The sequence below is a fragment of the Phyllostomus hastatus genome, unplaced genomic scaffold, assembly GCF_019186645.2.
Source record: "Phyllostomus hastatus isolate PE091 unplaced genomic scaffold, TTU_PhHast_1.1 phas_contig_38, whole genome shotgun sequence".
Classification (NCBI taxonomy): Eukaryota; Metazoa; Chordata; class Mammalia; order Chiroptera; family Phyllostomidae; genus Phyllostomus; species Phyllostomus hastatus.
In genome coordinates, this window is record NW_025333869.1 from 576,409 (window position 1) to 593,888 (window position 17,480).

Below are 17,480 nucleotides of genomic sequence, written 5' to 3' on the forward strand. Positions count from 1 at the left end.
ATAAATGTGGAGTACCATTTGGATTGGAAAACTTATTCTTTTTCAAGCTATGAATATGTTGAACCACAGTATTTGTAGTGTTATTAATAAATACAAGACACGAGTGCACTTCAAACTTAGACTTTGGAACCAAATGGAAACAAAACCAATTTAGAAATCTTATACCATTGAAAGACACTTTGTGTATTTGCTAACAACTTAAATAATAAAGAACACAGAGAAATCCTGTGATATTAAGTGTAAAATAAAACTGTTATTCTTAAAAATTCCAATACATGACACAAAAATTATAATACATATTTGTAAAATAATGTTATAAAATAAATAAAGTGAAGTTTATATATGAAATGCTTAATAGAGCTATTTGACTTTTACTCAAATTTTGCACAGTTGATGACAGCTTCAATTTTTTTCTGTGTGCTACAAATGGCCACAGACTGAAGATTGAACATGGAGTCGCTTGAGGAAACCTCATATTAAATATATGTTTATTTTCCAAGCTTTCCAAGCAAGGTAGATTTAAGTCCACATAACTTTGGGTCTTACTTAAACAGTGTCTGTTTCTCAGCCTGCTGTGTGTCCAGAGGAATTCTGTTTGAAGTCAACATGAACATCAGGTTCATTGAATTCACTGGCTTCAGAGGGGAAAATGAGAAAGGTTTCTGAAAAGGAACTGATTGATACTTAACAATGTCTAAGTCTTTACTCTGCATAATTATTACAGTGAAGTAATAATTCCTAGTGTGTGTCCTCAGTAGTCAAGGAAACATTAAGTTAAAATCAGGGTTTGCCAAAGAGTGAATTTATGGGAAAAAAGTATTAATTAATATAATCTAACATAGTAGTATCATATTAATGAATATATTATAAATACTCACTAATATAATACAATTTCAAAATTAGATGCATCTGGCAATTGCCAGTAAAACCATCTTCTATGAAATTTTAAATGAAGTTGTTTAGAAAGAAGAAAAATTCTACAGGTCAGAAATTCAGATCTATTTAAAGAAAGAACAAACATTAGGGAAGAAATAAAAAAAATAATAATTTTTATTATTTTAATTGCTCTAACAGATAATTGTTCAAAATGCTAATAGTGACAACATATTGGGTGAACATAAATAATAGGTAAATGAAGAAAATGCAAACAATGTTATAAGGGACAAGAGGGAGAAATTAGAGATACTCTGTGATAGGATACCTGCAATCTGTAAAGTAGTATGTATAGTGTTATTTGAAGAATGACTTTGATTAATTTAAATGTGTAATTCAAACTCTAAATCATCACTAAAATACTTTCTAAAGAACATTGATATGCTAGTAGAAAACAGAAATGTATTCAGTACTCATTTAAAACCAAAGAAGACAGAAAAAAGAGAGAAGACAAAAAATAATCCACAAGAATAACAGCAGTGAGCAGCAGAGAGTTACACATATGAAATATATAAATTAATCTATATCAATAATCACTTTAAATGTGAATGGTCAAAATATACCAATGAAAAGGCAGACACAGTGAATTAAAAAGCAACACCAATTATATGTTGCCTACAAGAAATGTTGCCACCTTAGATATAAAGTCACTGATAAGACTAAAAGTAAAAAGATGAAGAAAGATATACCATACTACACCAATCAAAGTGAAACTGTAACAACAATATTAATTTCAGCCAAAGTTGATTTCAGAGCAAAGAAAATTACCAGGGATAAAGTAGGGCATTATGTAATGATAAGGGTGTTGATTTTGCAACAAGACATAACATACTTGAATGTGTATATGCCTAACTACAGAACAACCAAATACATGACACAAAGCCTGATAGTACTGCAAGATGAAACAGATGAACACACTTCTTAGTTGGACACTCTAACAGCTCTCTATCAGTAAATGACAAACCGTGCAAATAGGAAATAGATAAGGATATAGTTGAACTCAATATCACTATTAATCAACTCAACTCAACCTATAGAATACTTCACCTTTTGGTCAAAAGATCTGACAAACATCTCACCAAAGAAGATGTACAGATGGCAAACAAACATATGAAGATAGTATGTCACCAAGGAAATGCAAATTGAAACAACAGTGATACCACTACATGTCTATTAGAATGGTTACAATTAGACCATTGACAACACCAAGTGCTGTCAAGGTTGTGGAGTGAACTCTCATCACTTCTGGTGAAAATGCAAATGGTGCAGCTGCTCTGAAGACAGTTCCTAAACACTAACCATAATCTTACCATAGATTAACAATTACACTGATACTGGAAGTTAATTAAAGGATTCAAAGACATATTTTTAAATGGGTATTACTTAGATATTTTACTATTTTGGTATTTTTTAGATTATGAATTCTTGTTAAAGAATGCCATGTGTTCAGATACTCATCTGACAATCCCTCAGAATATAGATATTCATTTGGGGAAGCTGAAACATCTAGTTTACAAAAGAGACCGAGTGTGTCTAGGAATGACTACACAACTGCCTATGGATAATATATTCTCACTCACAGTATTAAGTTCCTTATGTGCACATTGTATTACTATATGTTATCATGTAGTCAATGTGCATAAGATGTCAAAAAGAATGTCAGAATAAGTAGCTGTGACAAATGGAGAACAGGACTTCACCATTGGTGCTCGTACCTGTAGGTGATGTGTTTGTGCTGCCACTTCTGGCCTGTTAATGCATATCGCTTCCGACGGATGTTGAATTTGGAGCTGCCTCTTGTCGGGTCAGGCACACCACACCGAGGTCTCTTCATCCAGCTACAAAAGGCAATGTCTTCCATTACCGATTATCCACTTCAAAAGGAAACCAACTCAGAACTTTTAGATATTTTTCTCTCTCTAGTTTCTTTTGAGCTAACTGTAGACTGAGTCTCATAAAATGAGACTTTTAAAATAAACATAAAATAAATGATCAGTGAGGTCTTTTCCAGCTTTAACATTCAACGATTTAAAAAATCTATTACATGACCTTAAATCTCAGGAGTTAAGAGGGTGTATGTTACTCTCTTTAGCTTACAGAGAGGTAATGTGTTTGTTTAAAATTTGCCTTTCTCCACCTTTTTCTTTTTTACCTTCATTATCATAATTTCCAAGTGACAGCCATATAACAACCAAATTCAATGCTTAAAAAAATATATATATATATATTTTTTAAAGATTTTATTTATTTATTTTTAGAGAGGGAAGGGAGGGAGATAGAGAGAGAGAGAGAGAGAGAGAGAGAGACATCAATGTGCGGTTGCTGGGGGTCACGGCCTGCAACCCAGGCATGTGCCCTGACTGGGAGTTGAACCTGTGATACTTTGGTTTGCAGCCTGCGCTCAATCCACTGAGCTACGCCAGCCAGGGCTTAAAAATATTTTTTGAATGACACTTAGCATCACACAAATAAGGTTTACTATATTTATACTAAGAAAATAAAATGCTGCTTTTGATTTATAAACTTTAATACTTATACAGATACAGTGGTCTGCTGTCCTAGAAACTTATTTGACCATTGCTGTATTTTTTTACATATTGTTGCCGTTTGTCCAAACAGAAAGGTTTTCATGCTTTTAAGTATTTTTTCTTTAGTGACCCATAAAATGGCTTTACTGTTCATGACCCCATTTAACTTAACAATTACAAAGCTAATGCATAATCTCTATAGTTCAACATGCTTCAAAATGTGGAGATAAAACAGTATTTCACCAAATACTTAACAATTTTTATACTCTTTAAGTTGACTATGGAGAAAACTATCTAAGGATGTCTGTTTTGTGAAAATGAATAGAATGGTTTACATTACATGGTTAAATCAGCTGATCACCTTTTATAAACAAAGAAAAATTTCATGCAACAACGAAATCATGACTTTTACTTTTTAAGAAAGATGATACTTTTTCAGTATAGAGTACAAGTCTCTCTGTTTTAGACTGGATGAAAGAAAGTGAAAGAATTAGCCAAAGAACATATATGCATAACCCATAGACACAGACAACAGTGTGGTGATAGCCAGAGGGAAGGTAGGGTGGGAGCTGAGGTGAGACGGGCAAAGGGGCAGGGTTAATGAGGACATCTATAACATTGTCAACAATGAAAATAAAGTTTCAAAATAAAGTTTTTCTTTTTTATTCTGCCCCAGTACCAATGTAGACATTGCAGTGATCAGACTTAACAGTTCTACCTAGATCATAATAGATCATAACGCATGTTGTGTTACTTCAGAAAATCACTCTTTGTGTTTATTAAAATCTCCAGATCAAATGAGACGTCTTGAAAATGCAAACTCTTAGCAGGCTATCATACTATGGAACTGAACTCAGAGCTGAGGATAGGACCCTCTGATTTTAAACCAATATCCTGGGGACCATTCTGAAACCACAAAATTTGACAGAGATTTCACAAGACTGTAAAAAACCCAGGGCAGAAGATGTACAGACTCTCAGTGCCTTGAAGACCCCTGTCATAAAAAGATATCAATGACTAAGTGGAACTAAAAAAACATTACCTTTCATCATTATACATTGTATGATCTAGATCTAGATAGCAAAAACTGAGCATTAATGGTAGGCTGATGATGGCTTAAGTGACTTTTACATATGGGTTTTTCTTTAACTACATCAATAAAAATTATAATATGCCCAAGACAGGTATATATCCTTACTTATCTCACTGAAAGTACTGGAATAATAAATAATATAAAGTTATTAAATATAACCAAATGTACTTAATGTGGAATGTGGTTATACTTATATTTAGCTAGGAAAAATATTTAAGAAAACACTCTAAATGCAGAAATAATCTTGAAATGGATAGTGGAATAAAATTTAACAAAACAGAATTAGTTATAATCAGAATCAAATGTATGTTTAATGAGACTATATTCTGTAAAATTAGGTTAATAATCCACAAGTTAAAAAGTGAAATTAGTAAAAAGATTTTCAATTTTTATTACTATTCAATTCCATTTTAGGCCATGTATATGCTGGATCTAGTGTGTTTTCTCAGGATAGGACAGGTTTTCAGGGATGAGTGTTGGGTCTCTGTGCTAAAAGATATCTCTGTTGAATTCCTTATGTATTTTGGGGGACTTTTGCATATAATTTTTCTTACATTACAATTATTTGTTTTATTTTTTCTTGACTATTTCTTTTTTATTTTTAAGTATTTATGTTATTAGTATTTGTTGCCTTATTTACTCATCCTAATCTATTCATCCTTCAGTATTTATGAGCATTTATAACATGCTGAGAGATATTAAAATCATGTGTGGATAAAAAGATAAGCAAGGCAAGAGGTCCTTGCTGAATTCCCATTTTGTAGGTCAGATATGCATGATAAAAAAGAATCACAGTATAAAGGCTAACACACATCTCATCTGGATATCCTGTCATCATTCCTAACTTTACTTGTAATAAAAACAAAATGGTGTTTTTCCTGCCCCAAACTAGCACCAATTGGTCAGATGCCTTATTTCAGCTGAAAATCTGAGCATCCCCCTGCCCCCCGCGCCTGCTTGCCCTGGCATCTGATTCATCGCAATGCGATCTCTCTTGCCTTCAATAACTTCTGTGTATCTCTCCCTCTCACCAATGCTTTTCTTCTTTCTCCTAAAGGTAAATCTTCCCAAAGCACAGATGACCCTTTTCACGTTCTGAGCATGAAATGCTCTGATTCATGCTCGTTTAGCAAGGTATCCCCTGTCTTCTGCTTCCCCAGATCCACTCAGGGTTCCGAAGACCAGGCTACTGTTTGCTTTGCATGCAGTGGCCTGTGTCTGGAATATCTTTCTTCCTTGTTCACACTGAGAATCCTAATCATCCTTCATTATGCAACTCACACAGGCAGAATTGGTCATCCTGACACGGCAGGTGTTGTACTGTGTGTTTTGACTTGTGTGCCTGTGTCCATTTCCATTGGCCTGTGAGTCAGCTCAGAGAGCCTGGTGTGGGGCCAGCACTCAGCAATGTCTCCAGGAAGGAAATGAAGCTAATGACCTAAGTCCGCATGACTTCTTTACACTTACTGATCTTTGCCAGTATCCCCAATGCTTATCAAGGAATTTGTAAATCTTTCTAGCTCGGTGACTTGAACAAAAGCTTATTGTTTGGACAATGAGCAAACACATTTATGTAAGACTAAGTCATAAGTTAGATGACTTACTGTAAGAAATAAAGATAAGACAAGGCCTAACTAACACCAACTAGTAACAATGCAAAAAACCCTTACTGATGGTTGATCAAGTTGAGGACATTCCACATTAATTTCAACAATATTTATACCACATGTTGTGCCACAGATATATCAGTAAGTCTTATTTATTGAAATATATAAAATCCCAACAATATGACTAAAGAACATCTTGACACTACATATGACACATAGTATCTGAGATATATTGGTCTTGGGATTTTTTATATGACTCCAACATTTAGAATATCCTTTAACTTCATAATCAGTCAGGTTTTTTTCATATGATTTTTAAAGTTCTTGATGGATATAAAGAACAGTCAGTGTTCAAGAGGACCCATCAATGAATTCAAGGTTATCTAATACTCAGTGTAAATGTATGTCAAATGGGGTCATTCAGGGGAATCTGGCAGTGGCAGTTGTTTCTAGATCAACATGAATTTATTGTGCAACAAAATGTTAGTTGACCCATATATCATTTTGATACATCCCATATATGCTTGGAACGAGGGAGTAAACTTGGCATGCACAAGGAAACTTGACAGTGTCCCTGAAGGTGACAAACATCACAGGAAATAAACAAGGTTTGATGTGTGTGTGCATATCTGTGGGGGAGATTTTTAGGCAGGGCTTTTTTGTGTGAAATATCATTGCTAAGACATCCTTATTTTCTGTTGCATCAACACACAGTTCAAATATGTGAGCTTCTTTGCTGACTCCTTGGTGAAGGTGTAAAGTTGACATTCCACAGGAAGCAGAGACTCTCAGGATTGGATACTAGGGGAGGAGCATTTGTAATTATCAGGTAAGCACACTGGCTCCTCTGCTGTTTTCATAAATATAATACTGGAATTCAGTATTGATCTGATTGTTTGGAACCCAGAGCATTTCTAAATTAGCTGGGCAGATAATTAATAGCTTTATTTAAATTAACACAATTTAAAAAGGAAAAATATCTAAAATCAGTTCTATTGGGAGCAGCTGCATTGTAAATGTTGGGAGTGGGGCCTGAAAGCCTGATGGCAGGTTCCGCCTCAGCTCCAGGGACTTAAAGCTCAGGACACTGTTAGCCTGTTGTTTCTCTCTGTTCCTTAGTTTCCTCTTTTATAAAAGGGAAATAATAGTACTATTACTGAGTTTTTGTGAGGAATAAATTAAGTAAATCCCATGAAATATTTAGAACAGAGACAGGCAGATAGTGACTGCTTCTATTAGTATAATTATAACAAGAATAATTTTACAACGGGATGCAATTGCACCTACCAGTAGAAGCAGCAGCAGACAGATATCATAGATTGACAGGTGTCTACTCACTCTGACACACATGTGAACATAAAAATACCATCAGACACACTAGCCCCTTCTTTAGGTAAATTATGTAACCATGAGCTTCTCAACAATTTGGTAGTAACTAGCCATTAGTTTCAGTGAAAAAAATATTTTTAACAAGTCAATCATTCATGTCAAACCTATAGGGCCACCCACTGTAAGACCCCAACAGATGCCTCCACATCATAATCTACAACCTGGTGCCCCACATACTTATACCTCCTTTACCCAGAGAATAAAACTACTCCCACAATATTTCTTGTGTGAAAGAATCAGTAATCTAGGAAAATCCTCATCCGCATGATGTATTAAATAGGTTTCCATTCTCCAGACTTTTCAAGTTCTAATGAAAAGTAAGAGAGATGTCTCCTCTTTATAGTTGTCCCTAAGAGATCATTCTAGATATTTTTAGATGTGCTAATTTTTACTACATTAAAAATCTTTTGTTTGATTCATAGAGACAAGTCCAGCAGTCATAAAGAGGAAAAGTAAATTAACTTAGGTGTAAAATGTAGACAGGTTGACAGCCTGCTATGGTCCACAGGCTATCTCTTTTTAATTTATTTTTTATCGTTATTATATTTTTGCATTACCATTTAGTTTCCTTATATCCCTTCCCCCTAGCAATCACCACCCTGTGGTCCATGTCCATGAGTCCTTTTTCTTTCTTGCTCAATCCCTCTACCCTCTAACCTACCATTCTACTGGCTATCATCTGTTCTCTACCTATGAGTCTGTCTCTGTTTTGCTTCTTAGTTCAATTTGTTCATTAGATTCCACACATACGTAAAACCATATGGTTTTTGTCTTTCTCTGACTGGCTTATTTCACTTAGCATAATGTTCTCCAGGTCCATTCATGCTGTTGCAAAGGGTAAAATTTTCTTCTTTTTTATGGCCAAGTAGAATTCCATTGTGTAAATGCTCTATAGTTGTTTTATGCACTCATCTATTGATAGACACTTGTGCTGCTTCCATGTCTTGGTGATTATAAATAATGCTGCAGTGAACATAAGGGTGTTCATGTTCTTTCAAATTAGTGTTTTGGGTTCCTTCAGATATATTTCCAGAAGTGGGATTGCTTGGTCAAAGGGCAGATCCATTTTAAATTTTTTGACATACCTCCATACTGCTTTCCACAGTGGCTGCACCAATCTGCATTCCCACCAATAGTGCAAAAGGGTCCCCCTTTCTCCACATCCTTGCCAGCACTTGTTTTTGATTTATTGATTGATGATAGCCATCCCAACAGGTGTGACATGGTATCTTTTTGTGGTTTTATTTGCATTTCTCTGATGGTTAGTAACATTGAGCATCTTTTTATATGTTGGTTGGCCATCTGCATGTCCTCTTTGGGGAAGTGTCTATTTAGATCATTTGTCCATTTTTTAATTAGATTGTTTATTTGTTTGTTTATTTTGGTGTTAAGTTTTGTAGGTGCTTTATAAACTTTGGATATTTACATCAGCATATATGTTCTATTCTGTGGATTGTCTTTTTCTTTTGTTGATGATTTCCTTTGCTGTGCAAAAACTTTTTACTTTCATGAAGCCCCATTTGCTTATCTTTTTCTTTTGTTTCCCTTGCTTGGGGAGATATATCTTATAAAAATTTTCCATGAGTAATGTCCAAGATTTTGCTGCCTATGTTTTCTTTTAGGATTTTTATGGTTTCATATCTAAGATTTCAGTCTTTGAATTTTGAATGTATTCTCGTGTGTGGTATAAGAAAGTGGTCTAGTTTCATTTTTCTGCATGTATCTGTCCAATTTTCCCAACAACATTATTGAATAAACTATCTTTAGCTCACTGTATGTGCTTGCTTCCTCTGTCAAATATTAATTGACTATAAAGGTGTGGGTTTATTTCTGGGCTCTCTATTCTGTTCCACTGATTTATGTATCTGTTTTTATGCCAGTACCTGGCTGCTTTGATTACTATGACCTTATAGTATAGTTTGGTATTAGGTAGAGTAATTCCTCCAACTTTTTTTTCAAGATCACTGTTGCTAGGCAGGGCCTTTTGTGGTTCCATATAAATTTTTGAAATATGTTTTCTAGTTCTGTGAAATACATCATTGGAATTTTGATAGGAATTACATTGATTCTATAGTTTGTTTTGGGTAGTACAGACATTTCAATGATGTTAATTTATCCTATCCAAAGACACAGTATGTGCTTCCACTTATTTATATCTTCTTCAGTTTCTTCCTACAGTGTCTTGTAATTTTCTGAGTACAGAAAAATTTTACATCCTTGGTTAGATTTATTCCTAGGTGTTTTATTCTCTTTGAAGCAATTGTGAATAAAATTTTTTTCTTAATTTTCATTTCTGTTAGTTCATTATTGGCATATAAAAATGTAACTGATTTATGAATATTTATTTTCTATCCTGACACTTTGCTGAATTCATTTGTTAGTTCTAGTAGTTTCATGGTGGAATCTTCGGGGTTTTCCATATACAGAATCATGTCATCTGCAAATAAAGACAGTTTTACTTCTTCCTCTCCAATTTGGATGCCTTTTATTTCTTCATCCTGTCTGATTGCTGTGGCTAGGACTTCCAGTACTATGTTGAATAAGAGAGGTAAAAGCAGACAACCCTGTCTTGTTCCCTATCTTAAGGGGAATGCTTGCAGTTTTTCTCCCTTGAATATGATGTCAGCAGTGGGTTTGTCATATTTGGCCTTTATTATTTTCATGTTATGTTCCCTCTATTCTCACTTGCTTAGAGTTTTTATCATACATCGATGTTGGATTTTATCAAAAGTTTTTTCTGCATGTATTTATATAATCATGTGTTTTTATCTTTCATTTTTTATGTAATAAATCACATTTATTGATTTCAAATGATGTACCATCCTTGTATTCTCAGAATAAATTACACTTGATCATGGTTTATGATCTTTATGATGCATGGCTGTATTTGGTTTGCTAATTTTTTTTTGAGGATTTTAGCAACTATGCTCATCAGTGATACTGGCCTATAATTTTCTTTCTTTGCAGTGTCTTTTCCTGGTTTTGGCATTAGGATAATGCTGGCATTGTAAAATGAGTTTGGGAGTCTTCCCTCCTCTTGAATTCTATGAAAAAGTTTGAGGAGAGATGTTAGTTCTTTTCAAAATGTTTGGTAAAATTCACCTGTGAAGCCATCTGATCCATGCTCTTTTTTTCTATCAACTCACAAGCTGCCTGAAACACAGGTGTTATTTACAAGGCTGATGTTGAAAAGTTAAAATACTTAAATACTCAAGCACAGGGAATAAATATAGTAAGCCTCCTTGATCTGCAGTGTGAACAAAAGCTAGTTAGTGTCAATGTGTCTGTAAACATCCACCTCCAATCTTTAAGGACACAAATCTTAGGCCACTGCTCATTTTGCTCTCAGCCATACTGTTGTAGTGGCCAAGTGAGGATACACCAATCCTACAATGTTATTGTGTTTGAGTATTGCTAGTATGCTCAGAATATATCATGTAAAGAACTTAAATTACTGATGAATCTTTTATATCCATGAAAAATCATGAAACATACTGATAATTAAGCCAAAATGTTTGTGCTTTTTGATATAAATACATATTTTAATTTTCAAATGCCTCTATGAGTTCAAATACCTCTACAGTTTCATAATCATTCTTTGCAAATAGCTCCTTTTTCAGTCAAGTTAATTTTAATTATACATTTCTGGGCATGGTTTGAATAAATAAAACAGAATTACCCAAATCATCCAATGTGGGTGTATGTGTGTGTAAATCCAAAAGAAAAATCACCTTGAAAATGATATCCTATCAAGCTTCAATGCATAACACTGTGCACACATAAAAGAAAAACTAAAATGGAAAAAATACTTATTATTAACATTAGAAAAACATATTTGACTCATTTTCATTATATCCTTATTATGTTTTTCTCTTCTTGCTAACTATATCCTTTTTATTAGGAAACTTAAGTGAACTTGCTCACAAAAATTAGCTAAGAAACTCATCAGTTGAAAGAACCATTGCAATATGTATTAATGAGCTAATTTGGGGGTGGTGGCATATATATTTATTGCTATCTCTCCAACACCAATGTTAATTAATATAAAAGCAATATGATACACCATTTAAGGTAATAACTACATCAGTTGCTTGAAAATGATTACTTTCTTTAATATGATATATAGATTACCACAAATGGCATTGCTGTTTTTAATTACCCAAAAACTATAGACTAAATGTACCAAATGTCTGTTTGCCAGAGGAGGGTACCATTATTAAATTTAAAAACAATTGATCTTGACAAGAGTCTAAAATTAGATAAAAGTTTATAGCATCTGAAAACAAATGCTAGGACATTTCAACACAGAGCAAAATTTTTAAGTCCATAATTGTAGTGCATATTTTATGAAATAAGGTTTAGATAAAATCTCACACCTTATAATTTGACTGTATAAATTAACTGAGGGCCATTGTAGCATGGATTGTTAGCACACATTCACTGAAGATAACAAAAGCACAGACAATTGCTTAAGTAGTATAATTATGGAGATTTTAGTCTTTGAGCTGAATACCTAAGCAACGAGGAGGCAAAAGAAGTGACAGAGTGTCTAAGATGAGTTACAATTTCAGTGGGGCAGAGGAGAGAGGAAGCATGGTAGTGGAGGAAGAAGATGATGAGCTTTAATGAGGCTTTAGTGGGTTCACCTAGAAAACTACGGAAATACCAAATTTAAAAGGAAAAAGGCATTTCCAATTTTGAAAAGATTAAATTAGGACAAAGTTTTGTTTAAAAAGTAAAAACACCAAAAACAGCCAAAGCACTGGTTGGTTTTCAATTAAAGGCTGCCTGCTGTCTTCTCTCTCTAATGCTGTAATTCACTGAAATGCTGATTTAATGCCAACCTATTGACATGTTTCTCCTGGTCTGGAATTTGAGCCACTGTACCAGGAAAACACCATGTCCCCTACACCTCTCTAAGAAAGACCATAGACTCTCGGACCTAGACCCCTTCCACAGGGGGTTCAACTCAGTCCTGAACAGGACCTTTAAACCTTTCAGCAACTCCACACAGAGACCTTTTTTTGCCTTTTTATGGAAATGTGGAACAGACTGACAGGGGCCAGAGGGGACTGGGGAGGGTGTAATGGTGGAAAGAAGAGGAGGGGACTAGTCAAAGAACACATTTGCATGACCCATGGATAATGACAATAGTGTGGGGATTGACTGTGGGAGTGGGGGTGGCTGGGCACAGGAGAGCAAGGGAGGGAAAATTGGGATGACTGTAATAGAACAACAATACAAAATTTAAAAAGAGAAAAAACTAAACTTCTCCATCCTGAGTTCTTCTAATGACCAGCTGGAGCTCGATAAACCAATGACATCTTCTATAAGACTCTACTTTCTTAATTTTAGTATGTAACAATAAGCATATTTTAAATAAAAATCAAAAGAGTAATTTTCCCAAAGTCTCAATTTATTGTATGTTTTGACAGTGTATCATATTTTTCATAAACTTAATTAGAAGAGAAAAGTTCCGCATTAGGGAACAAGAAGGGTGTGCAGAGGAGACAAAGGCAGCCAGGAGACTTGGATTTTTCACAGCTAGAACAAGGATTCAGGCTTTGACAAAGCCAAGGGGGCAGAGGTTGATGTCGATCACCCCTTCATTTCCACAACCCCCCAAGTCCTTCACTGAGGCCTCCATGTGATCATGCCTGTCTTAGGTGATTCCCCCTTTGGGGAATCTTACCCATCATTGGCTAACTGATCAAGCATTGGGGGCCAGGCAAGGAACAGAAGCAGAGCTCCTGCCAGGGAAATAAGTTTTGTCTCCTTAGTGTCTCCTGGTCCAGAGGTCTCTTACTCATGGGGGGTTACAACTTCCTGTGACCAGGCAGGGCGGACCCCAACAGGGATGGAGAGTTCTAATTTAAGAGGAATTCTGTACTACACACAGCTACAAAAACCTGGAGGTTTTTGAAGAGATACATGATGTGTTAAAATGAAAGTTTGAAGAAAGAATTGAAATGATTAGAGAGAAAATAGAAAATACCCACATTTTTTCCTAATATTGATAATAAGTCTCATTGTTATAGAATGCATTAATTCTTGATCCTATTTTCCCAGATGTAAATCAAAGTTAATATTTAGGGATCTATTAAGAATGCTTGGAGAGGTAACGTTTATTTTTTCAAACTGATTTGATGTTTACTCTCCAAGCCTTTATCTCATGTGCTTTTGATGAAATACAAATAGCAAGATAAACATCTGCACTAAGCATTAGAACACAAAAAAATATAATTTTAAAATTACATATTAAATTAGTTTAATATGTCATGACTAGTTATATATGTCTGAGCCCAAATATTATAGGAATTTAAGGTTAAAAAATAGAAATTTGTCCTACTCTGGCTGGGTGGCTCATTTGGTTGGAACATTATGCCATACATTAAAAGGCTGTGGGTTTGATCTCTGGTCAGGGAACATACCTAGGATCGGGGTCAATCCTGATCAGGGTGTAGAGGAGGCAGCCAATTGATGTTTCTCTCTCACATCTCTCTCTCTCTCTACCCCCTCTTTTCATCCTCCCCCTTCCTCTCTCTAAAGTCAATAAACATATCCTCAGGTGATGATTAAAAAAAAAAGAATTGAAAAGGAAAATGTGTCCTTATCAAAGTACACAGCATGGTAAAAGTTCTCCAACTAAACATCAACAAGCCCAGATTCTGTGGCTACCTTGGACTCTGCTTCTTTATTAACTTTGTTCCTTTATTTGAAAAAATAGAGATAAAAAATGCATCCCTATCCTCCCTGCTATGGACAGTTGACATATGATGATCAAAGTAAAGGATGAGAGAGGTTTACTTTGTATCAAGGACTCAATAAACACAAACAAAGCTTCCCTAAACTGAAGGAATTAATCACTTCCTCCTGTGCTCTCCAGAAGTCATAATGCTTTTCAGGATGTTGGGAAGTTCCACCTGTGTTAAAATAATTCATGACTACGTCTAGCCACCCCTTAAGTTCAAGTCCCTTTGAAGAAGAGACCAAGTCTTCTGAGGCTGTCTTTGCCTCTTGCACTTATAAAATACCCAGTAAAGAATGATTGGTTGAATATATACATGAAGGAATGATTGATAAATCAATAAATAAAATGACAAACATTATTAGAGTTAATAAACTATTGAAAGAAGTGACTTTTCAAGGAAAATCCCTCCTTGATTTAACACTATTAGAGAATTGTCACTCATGGGAGGCTAGTTAACTAATGACTGGCTCTCTGCTACCCTCTTCCCCAAAGAACCCTGATTTGGACTGCTTCCATTTTCCTTAGGGTCAATATTCTAATTTGATCAATTTCAAGTAGCTGCTGTGACATTAACAGGGATGAGATGTGCCCATACACCCTCCACAACTGTACAGCCAGCCAACACATCATTGATGGTCCCTCTTCTTATAATGGCTGCAGCTGGGCCCACTGTGACTCTCCCTCTCCCCATTCATATTTTCTTTCCTATTTTGAAAATATGCTGCTAAATTCAGATGAGTAAATCTGGCATCTCAGATAATAGGAGTTTAAAAAAGTTAAATCCAAAGGACACTTCATAATAGCAACTCCATTTGAGGTTGCTGTAGTTCATTACAGGTTTTCAGATGACATGGTCTGGCAGAAGGACACACAGAGAAAGGGCAGGATTGGCAACTTACTCAATGGTATTCCGGTCCACCTTGCCTGTCATGTTGATGCCATAGAACTGCTGCATGGCTGCCAGAGCAGACTGCAGGGTCTCTGCTGAACGCAACACTGACATCCGGGGATCTGTTGGGGGCAGGTAGCCGTACTTCTGCAGCCACACCTGCAATACAAACAATGTTCCTTTGTGATCAAATTCACAAAGTGACAATGATTTTATTATAATGAAGTATGTCTTTGGCGGACCTCTAAACTTTATTTCCTTTACAAGGGCATATGTTATTTAAAGGTTTTGCCTTTTTTTTTTCACAAGGGTCTTATCTCTTTTTAATGTGTGTTCTATAGTTTGGGTTATTTAAACGTAATTTCAGTGGTTGTTACAAATCTTTCTAATATACCTAAAAATGCTAACTGAAAAAATAAAGATGAATCATTTGTTGCAAGGTAACAGTTTATAAGGCACTGCAGTACATACTGGATAAAATTACAAACAAAAGCATTCCTGCCTTCTAGGAACTTGACCTCAAACAAAGGTTGGTACTTTTCCCACACTGTGACACACTCGGAAATCTGGCTGGAAATGAAAGAAATGGGCATTTGTCACACATAAAATATCTGTTTCCTGAACACCTGGTCAGTAACTCAATCTGTAATGAGTCACATGCATACAGTGTGGCTAAGGGATTCCATCACAACATTCTGGATACAAATTCCATGTAACTTGTCTACCCAATTGCAGCTAGGTATCTTCAAGGGTAGGGAAATATTTCTCATGCAAAGAATATTCTTCTATATTAAAAGTAAGTAACTTCAATCCAAATAAAGTAAGTGGGCAACTTTTCACATGAAGATAAAATCAGATGTTCTTAAGTAAGCTTGACCTTGTCTCTAAGGATCTCATGATTTTTATTCTCCTCTTCACCATGGAGGGGCCATCTGGGAAGTCCATGAGAAAGAGATGCTAGAGTTGAGCTCATATCCCAGTGGTGACTACAGCAACAATTTAGAGTCATTTAAGGTTAGATTTAAAAAACCTAGGATATCTTGGGGGTAAAATCATCAGCAGAGAGCAGATGCTGGCTGGTTTTACATTTTATGCATTAGTTTTAAGTGCATAGTTGTATGTTCAGTGCATGTCCCATCATGCAGTCCCTTATCTCAGTCTTCCACAGGCATCTAAGATTTCTCAAAATGAAGTGAGCTGCTTGGCCACTTGAGAAAAGCTGAGTCATCACGCTTTGGGAACAGGCAGCAGGGTGCTGTGTAGTGGAAGTTGCTCCTTCTGCACTTGAGCCTGTCCAGTAAGTGACAGTCCAAGGAAGCCTTACACTGACACACTTCCACATGGCCTTACAACCTAAATAAAAGGGAGTTATTCTCTTGGTGAAAATAAACAGCAATTGTAGAAGTTGACTCCACCAAACAAAACCAATATTAAATATATCAACACCTTAAAATGTAAAACACAAGGTGGGATATTTTGTAGTATTTTTAAGAAATCAATCTCCTGAAGGTGCAAAACTTTAAGCAGGACACCTTGAAAATAAAACAAAATATTCACTCTAAAAGTATGTAAGAGATTAGCAATGTGTCACTGTTAGTGAGGTTTATAGTGAAAACTCCATTCTGTAAAGTCATGCACCAAACAGTGACACCATGCCAAGATACTGGTCTCACTTACACACACTCGGTTGGTTACCTGTCAACTGTGATGTGGTCTGAAACAGATGATATATTTTTCAGAATGAAGGCAATGTATTATTTACTAGGAAACTCAATACCAATTGTCATGCAATTTCCCCCAAATTAGAAGATTTCAGCTTGAGTTTTAATAGTACACATGCCCTAGTATTCAAAAGTTGAACATTTTTTTTTTCCATGACATATTGTTTGCATTTCTTTTTACTTGGAGAAGTGACTTTTTGCTAGGTTACTTATGGTGTTAAGCTACTGGCAATCACATTTATAAGTAAAGAGAAAACTATTAATAATAAACCCTATGATTTATATACAAATAGAAAGACCACAAGACATAAACTTTAAGTGCATAATAAAAAAATAGCATGCTCTAAAAAATAAATATTTGATTTATGCCTTAGTCTTTCAAACAAATGTTAGAATAATAAAAATGAATGATGATTTTTCTTCAAATTCTCTTTTACCTCATTTATCATGAAAAGCTATTTTTCCAAATGATTGAGAAGTGGGTAGTTCTTTTTAATTGTAAAATATCAGGTAAGTTAAGAAAAGATCTACCATTTTTAAGGTCAAAATTTGTTTCATGGCCTATAGAT

General features: G+C 35.1%; 1 protein-coding gene across 2 annotated transcripts in view; it reads right to left on the bottom strand.

The window, feature by feature from the left end:
- The window catches only part of MMP16 (matrix metallopeptidase 16), a 263,481-nt gene that overhangs the window by 100,762 nt on the left and 145,239 nt on the right, over positions 1-17,480 (bottom strand). For both annotated transcript variants that reach the window (XM_045842403.1, XM_045842405.1), the window contains exons 2-3: positions 15,201-15,349; positions 2,649-2,771 (exon numbers count right to left, since the gene is read on the bottom strand). In XM_045842403.1, coding sequence (XP_045698359.1) covers positions 2,649-2,771; positions 15,201-15,349 — 272 coding nt within the window. The remainder of the gene's footprint in view (positions 1-2,648; positions 2,772-15,200; positions 15,350-17,480) is intronic.